This window comes from Pyxicephalus adspersus, chromosome 10 (assembly GCF_032062135.1).
Source record: "Pyxicephalus adspersus chromosome 10, UCB_Pads_2.0, whole genome shotgun sequence".
Taxonomy (NCBI): domain Eukaryota; kingdom Metazoa; phylum Chordata; class Amphibia; order Anura; family Pyxicephalidae; genus Pyxicephalus; species Pyxicephalus adspersus.
The window spans coordinates 23,428,229-23,450,941 of NC_092867.1; the positions used below are offsets into that span (position 1 = coordinate 23,428,229).

The window sequence follows — 22,713 nt, forward strand, 5'->3', positions numbered from 1 at the left end:
ACCTTAAAAACAAATAGGAAATCATCTTTCATATTTCTGTCCTTCACTTTAATAAAGGACAGGCTAACAGAGATCACAGCTGTAACATTTATTGGCATTGCATGCAAAGATAAAAGTCAGAGGTTGTTACTAATAGGTCTGATATTTATGGGTACCTAAAAACACACACTGCACATTTAATGGTTGTAGGTCTCTCCTATTCAGCAGTGAGGGTATCTATAACGTATTTCCCTATTTTCTGTATTTTCCATGACCAATGCATGATAAAAGGAAGCTCACTAAGTCAATACAACGATCAATTATTATACTCTAATTCATATTATACAATCAGATTACTACCAGCTGCATTTACTTTATTATAGGGGTTACAACATTGTATTGCTGTTTGTATTGGTTAGCTTGTTATCAGAGCAGTACAATAACATTGGTATTTTTATGAATCCTAGTTATACCCAGTGCTTTCTGTTACCTTAAAATCTAGCAAAAAATAGACAACTTATCTGTGCCTTATACAGCCAGGTCAATAAAAAAAACAAATACCATACACAGGCTTCATGAAAGCTAAAAGTGCACAGTAAAAGGCTGTAGTATATTGCTTATGACTGCTTCAAAATGCTAGATGAGACACATTCACCAAATAGTGACCTCAGCTCCAGGTGGTCAAACTTTCATTTTAAAGGACCCTTGTGGCTATAAAGGATATATTTTTTATCCAAATTGGCCATATCAAGTTTAACCAAATTCTTATCCATATTGGCCATAGAAAAATGTAGGCATTGCTTTCTTAGATGAAAATGGTTAGGGTCAGTGGCTTTATAACAGGGCTATGTCAGTGGTCACCAACCGGTGGTCCACAAGAAAATTTTGGTGGTCATGTCCCTTGTATGGATCACAGGATCAGGGTGGTGGGCAGGTTGGGTCTCTGGACACTACCAATCCCACTCTCCCATTGCAGGCTCAGACCCATGATGGGAGAGTGGGCTGGTTCTGGCACCATGACATCAATATGGGGGAAGTTTCTTCCCCTTTGAGTGACACACGGCTCCCCGCGTTGTTCAGAGTCTGAGCATTTAGTGGCCTGTAGGTCTGAAAAGGTTGGCGACCACTGCTCAGTGTGCTGTTAAGCCTCCTAATCTACAGGATCGTATATATCATTCGACAATCCCATAGCAAACTGGTGGCATACATCATTTTTGCATCATATGCAATTAAAATACAAAACAAACATGAACAACATTTTAGAGCAAAACTTAAGAAACAAGCTTTAAAAAATGCAATCCACATAATCCACGGGTTCTCCAAAATCACCATTTATTTTACCATTTCTTCTTTTTGTCCAGTTAAGACACAGCATCCAGAATGATAGTTTGGGATAGGACACATAGCGGGTGTTGGGAAGAGGTATGGGTGAGGGTTCAGAAATAAAAGGGGGTTCTCCTGGCTGAGGCACATTGATACTCAGTGCTTATATACAGTGTCCTCTGACAGGCAGTGTCTAGATGTATTTCTATTATTGGAAGACCTATGAAACCAGCTCACTGCTTCCATTATAAATTGATTTCTTTGGGTGTCACTGTGATGACCACATCCTCATTTCCTCTTCGTACTACCATACGCAGGGGCCCTTCTTGTTTAATGGCCTCACTGACATCGTTGCTGGAGGTCACTGCTTGATTGCCAATGCTAATAATTACATCGCTCTCCTTCAGGCCGGCCCTAGAAAACAGACAATGAAAGGCACAAAGACTTAATAAATGAGAATAAATTAAAGAAAGCATCAGTCAATATGTGCTCATCATAAATGCTCATTGGTATATAGCTGTAAGGCCTTGGTCCAGTGCTTACCAGATGACAATCCCCAATCTAAAGCTGGGTACACACGTGCAATGGTTCTCGTCCAATAATCAGCTCAATGCCAATATCGGATGAGAAACTGGCATGTGTACAGCGTTCGTCGTCCATCATCCGAACGACCATCCTGGCGGATCCACAGACGATGAAGGAATGATCGTAATGGAAGTGAAGAGGGGAAGAGCGCAGTGAGATGCCGCTCTTTAGTTCTCCCCCTCCCCTCTCTATAGAGCCGAACAGTGCTGTATGTACAGCACTCGTTCATGAATTGTGCAGTTGTTAGTAGTTGGGACGACAATTATTGCACGTGTGTACATAGCCTAATTCTGCACCCTTTACCTATAAGGTACACCATTCTCCAAGCATATGAGAGTTCTATATTAGAGAACAGTGGGACAGCAGTACACTTCTCCAGTCACTAGATGGCGACCACATCCTTTCCAACGTTTTAGTCAGAAAATTAGGCAAACTTCCAGCCAATTGGAAATCACTTAAAATAAAAGTTTCGATTGAGTTATTAAGTGTTTGAATCCTGAGTAAAAGTTGATTCACTCATTTTTTAAAAGAACCAAATGTGAAAAAATGCATATGTGCCCTACATCATTTGTTTCCACAGTCATAACCCCTTTTAATATGTTGCTTTATATACAATCAGGAAATCTATATGTGCTTATGTCTAGTCATTTTAACCATAACCTAATACAATCCAAAAATATAAATCTATATGTCAATATAAGTTTAAGCAAAGCAAAAGCAATAAATTGTCAAGCTACAATAATTTATATCATCAGCAGATGGCATATATGTACCTTGCAATCTGCATTATTCATACTATGCTGGGTTATCCTAGAACAGTAACAGTATTAAAGAGAACCTGTCACAACCATGGGCAATTTAAACTGAGGATATGATGACAAATGCATAAGTTAATTAAGAAAACCTGCATGTGAAAATGATCTTTGGTTTGCTAAGGTATAGAGTTTACTGCCTCAATGCTGCAGGCAATACTTGGGATAATTTAATGTTTACTTATATTTATATAGTGCTGACATAATATGCAATGCTTTACAAAGTCCATAGTCATATCACAGTCTCTCAAAGAGGCTTAAAATCTAATGTTCCTAACTGTATGTTTTTTGGGATGTGGGAGGAAACTCATGCAAACACAGGAAGAACATACAAACTCTTTGCAGAAAGTGTCCTGGTCGAAATTTGAACCTGGGACCTAGCACTGTAAGGCCAGTGTGCCAACCACCGAGCCAACCAAGTTGTCCCATGGCACGATGCCAGATGTATAGCTGGGCTCAGGGCACTTTTAAGGCTCAGAGTTTGGGGCTAATAGGGAGATAGGGCCACAGACGACTTTGCAGTTTGCACAGAGTTCAGGTTCATATATTTAATTATTATTGTGACTTGTTTTTCACAAAAAGTAACCTCATGATTTTTTTTTCAACTTTTGCTTTGTTTAAATAACCCATGTCTTCTTTAGGAGATGCAGTTAGGAAGAATCACTTTTTCATGTTAATCAGGAACAAGATCAAAATTACCCACAAAAGCCTATCTACAGTTATTCTGAACCTTTTTTGTTGTATTTTCTGGAAAAGAACAAAAACAAAGCCCATTATGAGCTCCACTTACTCTTCTGCTGGAGTATCTGGAATCACTTCTACAATATAAGCTCCGGAGGTCACATTAGGGAAATCTTTCAGCTGCTCCCTTAGCTCCTTTACTTTTCTGTAATGAGAATAGTGTTACACATCAAACTACTATCAGATCATACATCAATGACGGCTTTGCCTTAGATGTCAGCTATCTGGCAGGTAGGAGACTCATGCATTCCTTTTATTCTAAAACTGGGACAATCAGTAATAAAATCATGACAGCTCTGCGGGCCAGAGATGTAACATACCTACTCTATATCAAACAATAATTGGTAGTCATGAATAATTCAAATGATATACTTGACTAGATAACAAAAAAAATAATTTTGTATGAAATATTTGTAAAATCTGGTTTGCAATTAGTTAACAAACCTTAATGTCCTAACTCATAATTGCTTACTCTATAGGATTTGTAACTTGGAGCATACACAGGGCTATGGGGCTTACAGCCCTATTCTAAATTCTAAAGTAGTGTACAATTCACAGAATAAAATCTATACAAAATGCCCCTTTTATTTTGTCATTGTAAATCTTACCCAGAAGTCACTGACAGCATCCTTATGCCCAGGTACTTTTTCCTCTTAGCTGCTTGACCTGCAAAATAGATTCCAGTTAGAGAATATACTATTTCTCTTTATACATACATGTGTGTATCAAAATAAACGAATGATGTAAAATTTTAAGTGAATATAGTAAAATATATTATATCTGAAATGTAGAGTCACCTGAGTAGCTGATCACCATATTACTGTTTATGAATCTTAAAGAAACTCCCAGTGTCTAGGGTTCCAGTTATACATTTTCTGCCTGTTAATTCAGCCTTTTTTGCTTTTCATTTGGATACATTCAATTTCCAGGGCAGAGAGTTCTTCAATGCTCACTATAACTAAGGCTCATTCTTCTACCTAGTGACCAATATCCAGAAAGCACAGCAAGCATTATTTTGATATTCTTAAAAAAAGTTTGATATGCATTGTATCCAGAGCAGTCTTTCCCACTACCCACCAACGGACGAACTTCCACATTCAAACTATACTGCTTAAGATAGATTTTTTTTTCTTTCTCAATAATTGCCCTGTGAGTTTAAAGGCTCTGGATACCAATACATATCAAACGTATATATAAAAATGTCAACATATCTGGGAAGGTCCACATACATAAGTGGAGATCTCTACCGTACCTCCAAATATTTAATATTTAAGAAGCAAGTGTTACCATTGCAATCCATGCAATAGATTTCCACTGATCTATTGTAACACCTGTATAATCCCAGCCAACCTTCAACTTTGGTCTCCAAATCTCCTGAGGAAGCCACTTAAGTGAAATGCGTCCGGCACCGAGACAAACATTTACAAAAAATAACCATGACCCTGTGTGCCATGTTTAACACGGGCTCACTGGTTACTGATCAGCATAGGAGGACAATGTCTAGTTGAGGAAATAACTTAGTAGGACCATCTCTAAATAACTTTAACAAAAAAGTCTGTCTTTTCTTTTCTCTTCTCTTTTTTTTTGACATAGTAAATTTACACAAGCGAGATATCTGTATCCTATTTCTTTGAGAGTTTAGAGTCTCCTTTGGGTCAACTGTTGGATAATCAATGTTCAGTACAGTACAGGAAAGAACATGATAAAGTTTGTTCATTTCCTGTCCAAACACAACCTGAGGGGGTCCTTTCTTGACCAATCACAAACTGAGGAGCTGTACTGAAAAATTGCAGTAGTGGTGATCAACATGGTCATGCTGCCTGCCAGATTTGTGTACCAGTATATCTCAGGAGTGGGTGGCCAAAATTAAAAATTATTTGCCAGGTAAGTAGCTCCCATATATTCATTGTAAATGTGTAATTTAATGTCCCACTGGACAGCACTTGTTGTCAGCATAGATTCAGGCAGCTGGTACAGAGGATCTTACCTCTCTCTTAACTCCAAGTGTCATCAACAGACTAACCAATTAAATTAGAAATGTTGTAAAATTACCTTTATATATGCCATACCCTAGCCTTTTGGACCATGTGCTATATATGCTTTCTTTTTTGTAAGTGTTTCCTTTTAAAATTAATTTACCAAATAGCAGTAGCCAGAGAAGGGCCACGCAGTTGCCTATTAATGGATTGGGCAGGGCATGGTATTGCCCATTTGGGAACTTGGGTCAATTTGTAAATGTACCATCTGAATATGTGTTGAGATTAAAGCAGTTAAATTTAATTGCTACATGTGGGGTTCATCATTCAAATCTGACATATAGTCACTGATTCCACCTTTTAATGTGTTTGTTGATGTGGTGTCCAAAAACATGAGTTGGTATAATTTGTGGGCAAAGTGCTGATCTGACATCATTGCTGGTGCCAGTGGGGTAGATTACAACGTGTGTGGGACTGTTATTGCTTTGCAGTGAGTTAATAACCACCCTTTAATAAACCTGCCTGTCCGTTTATTTACATTCAAGCCACAAGCCAGCAAATGGGCAGACTGGCATATTCCGATGTATTCAGGGATAATAAAAAGACGACTATTCACTGAAAGCACACATAGGGAAAGATAGCGGCTTCACATTCACCTGCGGATTGCCTGCTGTGTGACTCGGCAAGAAATTTGCGGATTTTATCAGATGGGATAGCAAAGGAGATGCCAGCAGTGACTTTAAGCGTGTTTATTCCGATCACTTCACCGTCCTGTGGTGAAAAGAGGAAAAGTCCGGTTAATGAAATGTCCTTGGCAAGTAGATATGAAACACTATCCTGCCTGATGGAAATAACATTTTTAGATGACAGCTTGCAAGTTATAAACTTCCAGAGAGCACGCCTTAATAATAGCAATGTCCAACAATGTCCATGAGCATGCTTTTAGAAAGAATTAAACTGATGATTTAAACATTGTGTCAAGTGATAAAATGTTCCTTTGTGTTCCATATCTCACACCTTCCCTATGAGCCTTTGAGTTTCCGACTAAACACAAGCAGAAGACTTTTAATTGTGTTCCAGGCGTAACATCTAAAACATCCATTCACTGCATAAACATCTGAAAATCCTCCAGCAATCCACCACGATATGATCACAAATCTGATAAATGCCAAGCCAGAAATGAACTTAGGAAGTGAGTGAATGATGATTTATAGGGCAGGGAAGATTCTGTATTACCAGCTGGCAATGAAAGACTTTGAAGTCAAGGACAAACAAGAGAAAAATATTAGCAAAAAAAAAAATTATGTAAATTAATATTAAGAGATACTTAATATTCATAACTATATATTCAAAACACATACTCTGGATACCATATTACATAGGGACACCTAGGGCATTCTATAGCCACCATATTTAAAAATGGAAAAACAATAACTCTGATGATAAAATATGTAAAAAAAAATACTACAGAAAAGTATGCATGGGAAAACTAGTGACTACTTATAGGATTGCCTCCATGTCTCCCAATTCTTGGACAATGGTATTGTTTAGTTGAACCATATTCAAAAAATAGATTCTTTTAAAGACCCCTGGACTTGCTTTTTTTAGCTACTGACCCCTACCCAAAAAAAGGGCTGAGTTGATCTATACATGTCTTTGTTAGCAAGAAGTAAAATAATGCATAACCGATTATAAGACTGACCACCGTGCTTATCAAATCTGACTGAGGCACTGATGTGACGGGAAATGCTGGAAGATAAATCAAATCAATGAATTCCATACCAGATGTCATGTATTTCTAATCAAATCCCTCTCTAAAGTGAACTTATATGTTATAGTGCCCCTTGTTTGCATGGATTTCCTCTGGCCACATCCCAAAAACATGCAGTTAGAATAATTGACCCCCCCCACACCAAAAAAAAAGACCTGAGACTGTTAATTATGTATGGCTGTGGTCTGGGATTAAATTGGATTGCATTATTAGTTCTTTTTTATTTGGTGGCTCTTTTGTAGGTGTTGTTGTGCAGCATTCGGGTTTCAAGCACAAAACGTTCCTTTCTTACTCAGATCTAATCAGTATATATCATGAAACAAACTGCCATCTATTCCATTTTCCCTGGGATATCAGAAAAGCAACAGAAGCTGCAGAAAGAACATATGCGGGAGTATTGATTTGTAAAAGAGTTTAAATAACTGTACTCTTTAGCAGTCTCTTCTAACATGACCGTATTGTATTCTTAGATTGTAAGCTCTTCTGGGCAGGGTCCTCTCCTCCTCCTGTGTCACTGTCTGTATCTGTCTGTCATTTGCAACCCCTATTTATTGTACATCACTGTATAATATCTTGGTGCTATAGAAATATAGTTTATCAATAATAATAATAATAATTGCACGACTGTCATCTGCAGCAAGTCTTTATTCATGCCTGTATCATGTCTGCAGCCAATGACCATGTGCTGTACTATGTCTGCCCACTGACATATATGTATCATTACATACATTGTGTACTATAAATATTTCTTTTTGGTAATGTATTGTTTTAGGCTTGTCAAGCTCTCAATCACTTACTAATTTATCGTTATTTTTGCAACACTTCTGACACATGACGATTTACTGCCCAGATTTCTAAAATTATACATGTCAGTAGAAAGTTTAATTTCCCTAATGACTAAACAACCACAAAGTTTAGATCTATTGAGCACTTACATGTGTGGAGGGTTAGTCAGTCAGTAACACCACCACCCTCTGAGAGTCCTGACAACCACACAATTGTGAGTCACGCAGTATTGAAATGCCGGGACGGCTAACCTCTTGCCAGCTCCATAAGTTAACATGTTCTGACAGCACATCATTTATCTACACATACAAGCAGTACCTGCAGGCAGAGAGCTCTTACCAAGTTCACAAGAGGACCTCCTGAGTTACCATACTGCAAGACAAACAAATACATTCTGTTAGACTCATAATTAGCATGTTACGGCAAATACTAAGAAGGTGCAACAAGTACAAAGCACTCACATTAATGATAGCGTCGGTCTGGATGTAGTCCATATCAGAGTTCCTCAGGCCCAGTTCTTTGCCTCCACGTTGTGCTGTGCTTACAATACCTGTGGTCACCGTATTCTGCAAAGAGAACGGACTTCCAATAGCCACAACAAACTCACCAGGGCGAAGATCTTCCGATCGACCTAAGAGCAACACAGGAAGCTTCCCCTGTGGAAAATATAAAGGCTTACTGGATTATATTTTTTATATATATTATCATATAATAAAATTATCATTAAAAGATATCCAAGGTCAGCTAAAGAATATGCACATGGAATGCATGACCTAACTGTGTGAAACAAGGTGGTACAACATAACAACACTTGCACTCAAAGGCTCAAAAAATTATAATACAGGTAGTCCCCGAGTTAAGGACATCTAACATAAGGACAACTCCTAGATAGGAACAGGTTTCCCTGCTCATTCGTGTGCAGGACAGAGGCTTGATAGGGGGGTGGGGGGCCGGTTCGCATGACTTGCAGAAATCTTTTGCTAAACACAGCTGAGACTGAGCTCTTCTGCATCAGCCTGTAACTCTTTATTGATGAAGACAAACTCTGCAGTTGTTTCTTTTTGAATATCAAAGCACAGTTTGCTCTAGGATCCATCATTTTTTGTTTTGTTTTTTTTGCTTTGTTTTATGCTTTGTTTGTGATTAACTCACAGTGAGGATTGTATACAGTAACTGACACCACACTACCTAATAATATTTTGAGACAAACATCTGTCCTTATTGCATTTATTAAAATAATGTACCTGTTCCAACTTGCATACAAATTCAACTTAAGAACAAACCAACAGTCCCTATCCCATGTATTACCTGTACAACAAAAAAACAACTATCACACACAGTGTGACAACAAACACATATCAAATTAGTAAGGATTTCTACAGTATTCCATTTAATATGATTTTCATTTAGTATGAACCCTACCTGGTAACACTTAACAAATGTAAAGGTATTGGAGGGAAAATGTTACATTGCAGAAATTATAACAAAAAGACCATGAGAATATGTTGGGAATTCTGAAGCTCATTGCTGACTTGAGGTCAACCACAGCATTGTGTCACATTCTAAACTGTGCTCCCAACCACTCCCATTCAATTGTATAGGAGCAGTTGGAAACTTTGTACATTTTTGGATACGTTTGCACATGGTTGTGGTACGGTTGCATTTAATTTACAGGGCAGTTCCTGAGCGGTTGCTTTTGCTCCTCTCGAAGAAGAACTGCACCAGATAAGCAAAGAGCAACATGTGCATACCTGTGGTGTGATTTGCATAGCCCCTCGCAGTGCGGATATGTGAAAATCTGAAAAAGGACCCCCTTGGCATAAGAGCCTTGTCATATAGCATACTAATTTAAATTTCCTTTTACATGCTTGCATTAAACCCAATAGCAAAAATGTTATCAAAATTAGAAAATCAATATCAACTTAAAAAGATGGGTAGTGCAAAAGTGTGTACTATTTTTACTACAACAAACAAAAAACTTCAAGAGTTTGTAAAGCCTTTGTTTCAGAACACATGTGGCAACCATATCTTGAAAATAGCAACATTGCATCAGCTTTGCAATGATTTTATATTGTTAGGTAACAACATAATAAGTCAATTTGAGCTCTGAGGTGGCTACATAGCAAAGTCGAATTATATCAGAGATTCCCAGCCAGGGTTCCTCAAAAAATTGCTAGAGGTTCCTTGATTTGTGGCCGATTGACCTCCTACTTGATGATACCTGCATGGTTTTGGGGCCAACACCACTTGGTGCTGACAGATGCATGATTCTAATGATGTTGATTTTTCACTGGCCAATAATGTAAGAGACTTTTCCCACTGAACCCCAATAAATTGATTTTAGAAGGGGTACCCTGAGAATATATTTTCAAGGGTTCCTCAGAGGTAAAAAGTTTAAAAAAGAATGGTTTAAGTTGCTGAAGAGTCTCTTTTAGAAGATGACAAGCAGATTTGTATGACATATAACAGGGCTGTGTTACAGATGTCTCTTACCATATGTTGATAATTGTAAGTGCACAGTCCAGAGATGCCGAAAACCTGGCGAAGAACCTAAGTGTATGTAGTATGCTCCAAATTCAACCCTAGCATTTAAGCCAATTTTTTAAAAAATAATCAGATAATTCTAGGAGAATCTGAGCATATAATATAGTCTTAGTATTCTAAAAAGTTTTTTAAAAGTAATGAATAATTAGAAAAAGGTGTTGTTCTTCCACATGTCATTGTTGCACAGCAACACAAATTTCATTAAAATACACATATTGTTCTCATAACTCCGCTTGCTTCATTGTATTGCCTAAATCACAAGCAAAAGTGCACAGCGCAAGGACACACCATCAGGACACACAGTCAATCTTCATACTTAAATACCTGTCATTGCTTTCAGCCCAAAACAACTGGCTGTGAGTAATAAGAGCTACCAAACATCTAAATAAAGGAGACATTTACTAGAAACACTAAGCATATTATCTCTTAAGATTTGCTGACACTTGGGAAGGAGTAAATGGGTGTCATTTCATACATTAAAAAGTACAATTTCAACCCTGATTTATGGCCATGCCATAACAATATAAAGGGAGGTTCCTTGGTGGATGTGTCACTCTTGCTTTTATTAGGAGGAGCATCGACCACATATTGCGTTCTTGGCCTAGTCATGCCTCTGGTTTGAATTGTTTTTATTTACAAGCAAAAGCTTAAAATCTTTTTGCTGAAATGATAGGGACTAAGAGTGATGAGTCAAAGTGAATCATTCACAGCTGTGTCCTTACATGTTGAAATAAATCTGTCTACTTATTTGTACACTAAAACTGAGTCTGGCACTGGGAAGAAATAATCCATGTGTTCATTAGGAATTTTAATGACGAAAATGTAAGGAAATGTTGGCAATCGTTACATGGAAATGTGTTCTCATAGGTCTGTTTATCACTATGGCTACGTACACACGTGCAATAATTGTCGAACGATTAGGGACCGATCAACAATTATTTTGAACGATCCAATTGTGCACAATTCTGTACATGCTGTAACAATACAATTGTTCAAATCCACCAATAATGTACACACACTAGATAGGATCGTTTGAATGATGCAGGAAGTGACATGTACAGGAGAAAGTGTATCATAGAACAATCCACGATCGCTGAACGACCGTACACACAATAGATAGTGAACGATCGGCGCCCAATCAGATCCGCCAAGGCGGTTGTTCGTTTCCAGCAACATTCCTCGTTCATTGGCGTCGTTGGCCAGTCGTTGTGCACTTTTTTTGTTAACAATTATCGGACGACCGGTCGTTTGTCGTTCGTTTACAACGATAAATATTGCACAGTTAATGTCACAATTATTCCAAATAATACCAACAGTTCTGCACATGTGACAATACTATAATTAATATTTTGTTTCCGCTTGAATAGTTGTCATGCTATTCCTTTTTTTTTATGTTTGTTTTGATGTCATATTTTGTATTTTGGACTATGGGTGCTCTTTTTTACTCTCATAAACAACTGTTTATATGTCATTCCAGTTTCATTGAGATTTTGTTATTTTAAAATATATCTGACTGAAGAGAATGTATTTGTATTTGTTGTTACCGTATACAAGAAGTTTTATTTTGTAAACGTGTGGAATATTTTGTTTTGTTATATCGTTACATATGTGTTTTTGTTTATAACAACTACTGTAACTTACTCCTGAAAATTTTTCAATAAAATCTTTGAATTACAAATAATAATTTTTGCAACAAAAAACCTTTTTTGGATAGAAGGGGAAAGATATGAATTTGCAGCAGGTTATATGGGTGTCTATGTTACCACTTAGGATATTATACCTTACTTTCTGTCCCAAAGAGGGAGAGACATTGCAAACAAGGCACAGGAAGAACCTAGCAGAGGTTGAGCTTTGCCTAACCATTCATTTATACAATAATTGTCCCTTAATAATACACAGTATTTATATAGCACCATCATATTACACAGTGCTGTATAAAGTCAACAATTGAGTCACTAACTGTCCCTCAAAGGAGCTCACAATCTAATGTCCTAACCACAGTCATATGTCAATTTTGAGGGGAAGCCAATCAACCTAACTGCATGTTTTTGGTATGTAAACCACACAGACAAACTCCATGTCTGTGTGGACATGGAGACTATCTGCAAACTCCATGCAGATAGTGTCCTGGCCAAGATTGGAACCTGGGACCCAGCGCTGCAAAGGCAGGAGTGCTAACCCCTGAGCCACTGTGCTGCCCTTAAGAATATGTTGCATTGATTAAAAATCTACCCTGCATAGACAACCAAAATCCCAGGGAAATTGCTCAATGCCACACCACCTTGGATGTGATAACAGCAGCTCCAGCAAATTCAGAGCTGCCACTGACAATGACAATTTATACAAATTAAATATGGAGCCTCTTGTGTGGCCTTTGACATCACCAAGGGATATTTCCCTTAAAAAATCTTGTGTCAGCATGATTTAATATAAAGAATCAAAAGAAAAAAGAAATGAGGAACACATAAAATATTAACATGTAAGAAAAAGATTAACTACCAGAAGTCTAAAGAACTTTTTTCTTTCACTGCTCTAAGTAAGCACTATAAATCGGACTAAATGAACATTCTTTATAAAATTTCATTACTCTTGTTAACTCCTAAATTAAAAAAGAGATGTAAGCACTGACGACACGTTTCATTTCTATAGATTTTACAGTACACAGTGTTACATTACATGTAAAGTTCACCTTAAAAGGAAACCAGACAAACCTATTAAACAGAAATGCTTGGAAACATGGATAACATTATATAGGTAAAGCAACACATTGTAATTTTTTGATGTGAGCTATGGAATTTATTAGCATTTTAGCTGGACATGGCGATATGCTATGGCAGTGATCTGACATGTACATATACAATAAAGGAAGGTGATTAAAGAAAGGATTTAGAAACATGGAATTGACCCTGTAACTATCTCAATGTACAGATCTGAAATCAATGAAAATCTCGGGCTATGCGGACACAGCACTCCTTGCTGCTCCCGACAGGACACAACCTTGCATTGTATTCTTCTTCTTCTACATACCGTAGTACTGATGCCTTTGGATCTAACACCAATTTGATATCTGTCAGTGCTACTCCAAGCAACCCACTCGAAACCGACAAATATCCTGGATCAAGCACAAGTCTGGCAAACTATGTTGTAGAAACATCCTATGAGCATACATTTCGTACAGCACGCTCTACGTATCCCCTGAGGAAGCCTAAGCGGTGAAACGCATCGGGTGTGAGACGCTGTTATTGATCTGGCACTTATACCATTTTGAGTTTACTATGTCCAAATGATTATACAGTGTATGTACTTTGAACTTTGAAAAATGTTCTTTTCATTTTGTTGTATTATTAATACAAACATTTTGTGCTGCAAAAAAAAACTTATGTATATTGGGGGGGCGGCCCCATTGAAGGTCTAGAACCATTGTATTGTCTTCTATCATTTGCAACCCTATTTAATGTGCTGCATAATGTGTATTGTACAACTCTGCCTAATATGTTGATGCTATATAAATAATGTTTATTATTAATAATAATATAATAATATTAATAATATAAATTTAGTTAACATTAGAGGGTTATCTTGTCCCCATCAAAGCCAGAATTTGACTTGTTCAATTAAGGCTTTAGTAGGCTTAAAGGAATTTTCATTTTCGAAACATTTCAATCCTTGTTACCGCATATTTGGTAAGCAGAAAGCCACGACTATTTGGAGACCAGGCTTAAGAGCTTGCAGGTAATTTGTGATGGCCACAATGCCAATTAGATATCTCATCCATTTGGATCCCAATGTGCACATCTACAGATAGCTTCCAAAAAAACAGAAAGGGCTGGGCATTCCATGGCTTTGAAAACTCAACAGCAATAAGAACTGCTTTCTGACAAATGTGGCTGGAGTGGAAAAATGTTCAACGATTTCAAAGAGTTTAATACTTTTTTACAAGTATGGTATAGCTAGTAGTAGTTAATCATATTATACTAGTCTTGTTCGGAAGATCTTTTCCACTTACCCAAGGTGCTTCCTAAATTACACAGGTAACTAACTCCAATCACCATGGTTCATGACTTGTGGTGAAGACAAATGGTGATTATCAAGATATGAGTTGAGGTGTGCAAGGTTTGAGACCCTATAGTCATGTCTTTATGTTCTATCAACATCTGCTCTTACACATTTCATATGAAGACCATAATGCTGTAGAAGAATGTATATGAAACCAGTGCTGAAATATTAAAACTGATCATAATGCTGATCAAATTCAGATTTATTCTACACTTATGGAGACACTGGTCCAGAGTAAGAATGTAAAAATGGAATTTTTAACATTAGTCTGACATTTTTGAAATCATGGGATTGGCACAACAGCCAAGAAAGGCAGAAAATAACCTTATATTTCTCAAATTAGGTTTCCCTTAATTTTATTATATTATAGTATTATCCCCATGCACCCATAGACAGTTTACTTGCAGAATATGTTGTGTAAAATGTACCAACATGATACAAGAAGTATGCGATACAAGTCCCAAATGCACATTTATTTTGGAACCAAGTATTGCGGTCTGATGAAATAAATATTTTAATTGCCAAGGGTGTAGAAAAAGTAAAAAGCTTTAAAGGAAAGAACACCTTGCCAACAGTTAAGCCCTTAGGGCAATGTATCATTCACTCAAGGTGTGTGGCTGCCAATAGCAGAATTAATGTTTTGTAGGCAGAAGGAAGAATTAATTATAGGCATTAATAAATCCAGAAGGCTTATATCCCACAATCAGTGGTGGAAGTGAATCCTAAAAAAAACAGATACTTCTAGGAGATATGGATCCAAAATACAATTCAAAATCAACCATAAATTACATGTTGTGAAAGATTAAAATTTTTGGATCAGCTTGCCTAAATTCTAATAATAATCTGCAGATAGATCTCAAATATTTATTATATTCAAAAAAATCAAATTAACCAACAACTGTCTGAAATTGGTTGTAGGGTCGTAAATTACAAACTTTTGATAAATCAGGAGGAGCTTGTACAGAAATAGTACAAATAGATTCTGGAAGATAAAAATATACTGGTCATTTAATTGGCCTCCCCACCAATTGGTCCAAAACTATAGTGATGACTTGGACTGTGAGCTCCTCTGGGAGACAGTAACACAACCATGATGTCCACACTATATAAATATATAAATTAACATATAAACTTCATATGCACAATACTAACGTAACCCATTCTGCCCTTCAGCATTGACTCTTAGCCATAAGCCTGGGTGACTCCATAGTTGTCCTCTCATCTCTCTCTGATTAGAAAACACAGTACTGTTGGGGTACTTGCAGAAGCTGACATTATTACTGGCTCGCAGGTAAATATCAGTGCAGTCAAATGACTGCATGGTCATTCAGTTCCAGAGAACTCCATTGTCTCCCCGCCTGTTACAGAATTCTCCGGTCCAGCATTTATTCAGCTCATGATGTGTTGCTGGAGTGTTTTATAATGCATTTGCTTTAGCTCAACTATTGCTTCCTATTATAGTGTATTTCTCTTACAATGTGCACTGAGCGGGAAACAGTACAAAAAAAGCTTAGCATATTGTAATATGTTTTTAGGCATCCCATCAGCTTTCAGAGAGGACATTGGTTTGCAGAAATTGTAAAAGGGACCATCTAAATTGGAACAACCATCTCTGAACAGGGAAGGGCGATATGGTAAAATTCACACATTCATCCATATAATGGGAAGTTTTGACACCTTTGGAGACTTTCTGATACCATGAATGGGAATATGTTAATAAAACAGGGTGGTCTAACAAATTTCACACTACCTGGTCATGGACAATTAACATCTGCAGTATCTATCACATTCCATGGTGTTTGTGCTGTGTATATATAAAGGCTGGGGTATTACACCGAAGAATGGAAAGCTGTGAAAGGTTTTCATTACAAGAACAAGTCGAGTTGTATGTGACTACTACTATATATAAAGAATCCAAAATGGCAAAATTTGTAGCTGGTCGGGTTCTGAGAGTATCTGTGGCATCATATGGCAATGGTGGATTTCACTACTTGTTTCAATAGATCTCTTATAATTCAATATATTCACCAGTACATTTGCCAATAGAATTAGCTATTAATTAGGAATAAGAACAATGCAGACTTTAAGTGTAGTTATTAAATATTTTTTATATTGACCAAAGACTTATCTAGTAGTGATTCAGTTCTATAGATTGCAAATATACTTTTCCTTGCATATTTACAAAACTGTCATAGAAGTAGATTTTCCTAATGTACAAGTTCTTAATGTTCACTCATTTTATGGTAGTTGTTAAAGGTCGTTTCAGTGTTAAAAGTGTAAAAAGTATGAAAGATGAGAAATACCTTTGGCTTGATTTTGATGAGTGCAATATCAGCTTTTTCATCCACATCTATTATTTTGGCATCATATGTGGATCCATCACTCCTCTCTACTTTCAGCCTTTGCTTGTTTGTCACCACATGGGCGTTAGTAAGAATCAACCCATCTTCTGAAACTATAAAACCAGATCCGCTGGCTGATGGGACTTCACGCTTTCCAAAAAAAGAGAACCTAGACACAATGATTGTTTGTAAGAAGATAGAATTCCCTATGACACAAGAAACACATTATTATATAGCTGATAGAGTTGAGCAAGTAAATAAATATTCTGTTATGCTGGTATTTTGCCCAATCTACTCACATGATCCTATTTATTTGCCAGGATTTTTTTACATTTGTTTGCAAGCCCATCAAAAATACTGATCAGTTATTTCAGCCAGCCAGCGGCACATTGCCTAATTTGCATCAAACTTTGAAATTGGTAAATCAAGTCTGCAGCTGATTTATAAAAATGGAGAAAACTAGAGGTGCTAGAAAAAGTTTAATAACGAATAATGAAATTGTATTATCTTATGCAACTCCAGGTAAGTGGAGCAATCAACCAGAGTTAAAATAAATACGATAGCCAGAACATGAATATATATATGATAGATAGATAGAGATAGATAGATAGATAGATAGATAGATAGATAGATAGATAGATAGAAATATTGCATAATGAACTGATGTGTGTACTGTAGATGTCAGGCTCTTTTTACACACAACATATAAATTGTTAGCCCCAAGGTCAACCTATTCCATATGGTTACTAAACCAATACATCATGCACAACACTTGTGGTTAGTACAACCTCAATTGAACCAAATTGCACAACACAAAGCGGCTGATATTTACAGGCGAAACAGCTCGATATGCACGACAGCTGGAGCGATCTTCTCCACCACATCAGCGATGAAGTTATATTTATAGCGAGGGCTGTCTGGGTCATTCTGACCTGTAACAAAACCAAAGGTGAACAAATGTTATGAGTACTTTACATCTAAAAAATACAACAGGGTATATTTACTGACAGTAAGAGAAAAAAAAAGATTTCAATTTGCATGTTTAAAAAAATGCCAGATATATTTTCCCAGGCTGCGCTGTTGGCTGCCACTTTTTTATGTGTGTTTGTTTTAATGCTGTCATATTGCTCTTATCTTTAAATAGGAATTTTACCCAAGTGATTATTTGGATTGGACCTGAAGCAAGAGATATTCATGGTTGTAGATTAAATAGAATAGTGTTGCATGTCAGTGCTTAAAGGGCAATTTCTTATACTATAATGCAAAAAGTAACAGCATAATCAACTTAACAAACAATGCATAATACTTCTATATTTTAAAAGTTAATTCTCCCAAAGGAATATTTCTGCTTTTGGTAAATGTTAGGGAGTGATTTCCCATTTCCAAAGATTGATAAAATATCTGAGCTTGGGTTCCCAGGTCCGCACACCTTATACAGCATGAGGGGTTCCAACTTACCCAGTTAGATCGCAAATTTGTTTTATATACCAGAGCTAAGAGCGCTGATCACAACAAGAGGGACAGGAACACCTAAACTTTGCTGGAGGTCTGGAATTAGGAGATGTCTATCTAAGACATATACAGTGCCCACTGAGCTCTACCTATTCCTAAAACATCACTTTTGAGTGTTCGGAATCTTTAAAGACTTCATCCATTCTGCTCATTGGGGTAAGGTCAGGTTTTGCATTTTGTTTTATAGACTCGTGGAATGTTGTGTGAACTTTCTGAAGATAGAATAAAGGTAACTGAAAACAGCTGTAGACAGATTGTCCAAGAAAACATACAAATGTGAACATTTTACTGTGGGAAAAAACGGCTCATAAAGTATAACTCAAAAAATGTGACATCCAACAGAACTCAATTTTTATGGGGAGGTAACAGTGGGAATTTCTTTATATCACTGTGGAGGTTTCCTTTTATTTCCTGTTCTAGTGAGACCAGGAGGAGAAATAATAGGATGTGGGTGTCACTGGAAAGAAAATAATTCAAAACAAGTGGCAGAGTGTCTAACCCTATACCATTTTACTAAAAAATATGTTTGCAATATACTTCACCTTTAGGTAAAGTTTTTTTTATATCACTTTTAAAGAGGTAAAACTTCTGAGAGTTGATATGAATTGCAGATATATAGTAAATGTTATTTTTTTTTGCCCATATATACATTTGATATTTTTCACTTCTCTGATTAATTTTACTGTGTAAGTAATGGCAGTAAAATGGCAAAAAGTATAAATTGTCACCCCTGTTCTCCTGCTGCTGTAAAGTGTTCAGACTGTATTCATTGGCTTGGTTTTCTGTCTGCGGCTGTCCATAATTTTGTGTGGAAACAGCACATGGACCCAGCTTTCCATGGTTCCAACATGGCAACCAGAATGCCGGCTACAACATACTAATGCAATGAATCATAAACACTATTTACAAGGTTTACCATTAGCCAAAAAAGTGAAAAAAAGTTAAACTGTAATTTAACCAATAGATGTCTTGTTTTGTAGGTAAATATTTATTCTATATTAAATACAAGTTTTTATTAAAAAGGATCTCCTAATAAAATACCAAAGAGCAACTGTAAAAAAGTAAAGGAAGGCTCTACATAATGGGTAGCTTTATCTTGGCCACAGTGGTCATGGCTAACACTGATGGTTTAGTTAATGTGTACTTGTAATGTTATGAAACGCCTTTAGCTGTTACCCATTTGTAAAAATACACACTCATTGCTGCCTGTCCTCTCAACCAGTGGTCGCCAACCAGTGGTCCGCAAGAAAATTTTGGGGGTCCGCGGCTCTGGTTGGTGCACCCCCGAGCAGGGTCAGAAGAAGGACCCAGCTGGGAGGTTGCACCGGCCAGAGCCATGCACCATGTTCCCTGTGCAATTTCTGGGCTCGGGGAAGTGAGCGGGCTGTGTCCCTGGACATAACCCGTCCACTCCCCCATTGCAGGATCAGATCCGCGTAAAGAGAGTGAGCGGGGTTATGTAATCATGACATCACTATGGGGGAGGTTTCTCCCCCTTTGAGTGACTCCTGGCTCCCCGCGCATACGCGGTCAGGAGCCAGTAGTTTTAGTAGACTGCCAGACCGAAAAGGTTGGTGACCGCTGCTCTAAACCAATACAGATAATAAAAATTATAGCACCACCCCCAAAAGTTATTGATGCAAAGAAATACAAAGAACAATAAATGTAAAGTGCTGAGTGTACATATTGAGTGTACTTATATTGTGTGTCCAAGAGTATGTGCCTGAATTTATTAAAGTTTTCCAAGACTTGTAAAGATAGACTATTGTGGGACAACCTGGGTGACCCAGCAAACCTGGGATGGATCTGCTCTGGGACTGTAAATATTTGCCAACTAATTGCTCAAGAGATTTATGATATCCATTCAGGTTTTAATAAGTCCTGCTTTACGTCTGGTAAAATAAGGTCTCTCATTGACCATCCTATTCTCCAAACAACTTGTAAAGTCTCTGGGGTACATTCCTAGAGCTATGCCTGACCTTGTTCCCTTCTGCAATTTCTACTGGCCAGGTATAGATGCTCAATGGATGGACCACGGAGATGCAAAGCAACGTCTTGATGACCATATAGACTCTTACCAAGCACCCCCAGGTTTATTGGGTGTCATTATGCCATAGAGGATAACTGGAATTGTTTGTAGACATCTGTGGGTGCCTGCTGCTACATCTGGGTAATAGCCCAATTTTATAATAATTCTTTATTCTAATGCAGGTAAAGTTGATACAAATGGCCGGATGCTCATTTAATGACTGCACTACGTAAAGTTAAATGAATGGGCCAAAAAACTTTGTCTGAAAATGATGTCTGAACAAGCATATCAGACACTCCCAGGTTTACAGAATGTCATAATGGTTTAGTGGACAACTGGCATTGCACATAGACCCCAGAAGGTACCTACTGCTATATGACCGAATAACCTTTATTTCTATACAGGTGAAGTTGAACTTTGGTTAAGGAACTCGTAGTTTAACAATGAGCCAGTATGAAAAACTGCACGACACAGCATAGACCTGGAGCCATGTGCACTGCTAATCTCCTAAACTGGCTGCTCAACAGTTGGCAAACCATCTCAATAGCTTTTCCACTCTTTTTGGCCAAGACGAAGTTCATACAACTGTTTCTAAAGAAGAAATACCATCTATGTGTGTGATAGGCACCACTAATATACCCAATTTAGAAACCTGACATACTGCATGAGCAGAATACAGATCACAGTAATAAGATGACATACATTTTCCTTTCAGAAGGAATAATTTTGACTTGTTGTATCATTGCGGTAACTTTTTTAATGAAATGGAAGCGATGTCAGCAGAAAAACTGTTAGATGACTTCTAAAGCAGAATGGAAATTCTAACTAGATAAATCAGTGAATGGAATGAGATTGGTTCTAAAAGTTATATTACTTTGAAGTTTTTTACAGCTTTTTCTAGTCTTTAATGCAGAACACCTACACCAGGTTTGGTACTACATACTCAGACTACACCATGTGTTGTTCATGTTAGATAACAGTACAATGTTCTACAAAGATCCAGGAAATAAATGGCAGTATATCAGAATGCATGACAAGATATATTCAGTACCTGTCTGTTTCTATCTGCTCTTGTTCTTACCTTGCTGGCAATCTCCTCTCTGAATAGGGATGATGGCTGCAGATCCATAATTCTGTACAGCTTTGCTCTCTGCCTGCAACTTGCATATGTTGCTGTAAGTTTTTCCATCACTCCCACATACAGGCTGGGGAGATGGACATTGGCAAGTCCTGGGACCCCCTGCAAGCCCACTTCTCACACAGCGCAATGCGGAGGCACATATGGGATCTGCTGGACCTTCTCCGCATCTTTCTCCTTCATCAGCAGCACATACAGTACAGCAGCCACAGCGCAGCGCTGTCTCTCCAGATGGGCAGTTTGTGGGTGCTGGTGGGCAGGAGGATGGATCACAGCGAGCGGGACATCGGTACCCAGGTGATGGGATCAGAGCAGCAGGAACCCCCCAGGACAGGACCACCAAGACCCAAAGCATTGTAATACGGATGCTGGGCACTAGAGGGTGAGACATTTGCAGATACCCCAGAGAATAATTTACACCTGGGAAAATATGAACATTCGATGTTAGCATCAATCATATAGTTCTAGTTCTAATTGCCAATACTCCAACTTAATGCAAGGAAATTAGCAGTTCTAAAAGTTATTGGGAACTAAGCTTCAGCAAACTACTATTTCAATTCCCTGGAATCAAAGCACTGAAAGATTTTACAGACTAGAACACTTTGCTTTTTGCAAAATTTAAAAAAGTAACTGTCAGCAATACAATACTGCTACAAGAATACAGGACATGGGCTCTGTTTCTGAAATAATACACAAAATGCTAAAGCAGAGTTAAGTTACCAGCAGTTTGTCAGTGTGTACCAGGCACAGAGGATGGATCCCAGCAGAGGTCTATTATGTCCAGCACAGAGGTCCTTCTCCCTATCCAGGAGACCAGCAATCTTCTGTCCAGCCTCCCCTCTCTGTGCTCACAGCCCAGCACTGATTCAGCTTCTTTTATCTGGAAAAGCCCCAAAACAGCAATACTCCACCCCCTGAGAGATCAGGGCAGACAGCCAGGGATAATGAACACAGCAATACACAGGCAGTGCAGAGAATAGTACATTGCCTGCAACAGCAACACAAAAAGTAGCAAAGACCCAGAGTCAGCCCAGGACAGAGCTGAGGACAAGAGCAGGAACAGAGGGAGAAAAGTATACAGACAGACCAGGGCTGAGCTGAGGACAAGAGCAAGATAAT

General features: G+C 37.8%; 1 protein-coding gene across 2 annotated transcripts; it reads right to left on the reverse strand.

Moving 5' to 3' along the window:
* Window positions 1-1,288: 1,288 nt before the first annotated feature.
* Window positions 1,289-22,459, reverse strand: HTRA1 (HtrA serine peptidase 1). Of its 2 annotated transcripts, none has more exons than XM_072424075.1 (10): window positions 22,315-22,459; window positions 21,538-22,014; window positions 17,748-17,847; window positions 16,877-17,084; window positions 8,435-8,629; window positions 8,313-8,345; window positions 6,073-6,187; window positions 4,049-4,106; window positions 3,490-3,585; window positions 1,289-1,716 (listed from the first exon to the last, which is right to left on the reverse strand). In XM_072424075.1, exons 2-10 carry the CDS (start codon window positions 21,983-21,985, stop codon window positions 1,548-1,550), a joined length of 1,422 nt encoding a protein of 473 aa, XP_072280176.1. In that variant the 5' UTR covers window positions 21,986-22,014; window positions 22,315-22,459; the 3' UTR covers window positions 1,289-1,547. The 2 variants fall into 2 exon arrangements, with proteins under 2 accessions (XP_072280176.1, XP_072280178.1); XM_072424077.1 differs by having other exon boundaries at window positions 22,336-22,441.
* Window positions 22,460-22,713: the final 254 nt, after the last annotated feature.

Coding starts and splice junctions, on each gene's coding strand:
- HTRA1 (XM_072424075.1), bottom strand. CDS start 21,985: ATGTCTCACCCTCTAGTGCCCAGCATCCGTATTACAATGCTTTGGGTC. Junction 8,630..16,876: donor TCATCAAAATCAAGCCAAAG/GTATTTCTCATC, acceptor TATTTTCCACAG/GGGAAGCTTCCTGTGTTGCT. Junction 4,107..6,072: donor ACACAGCAGGCAATCCGCAG/GTGAATGTGAAG, acceptor TCTATTTTGCAG/GTCAAGCAGCTAAGAGGAAA.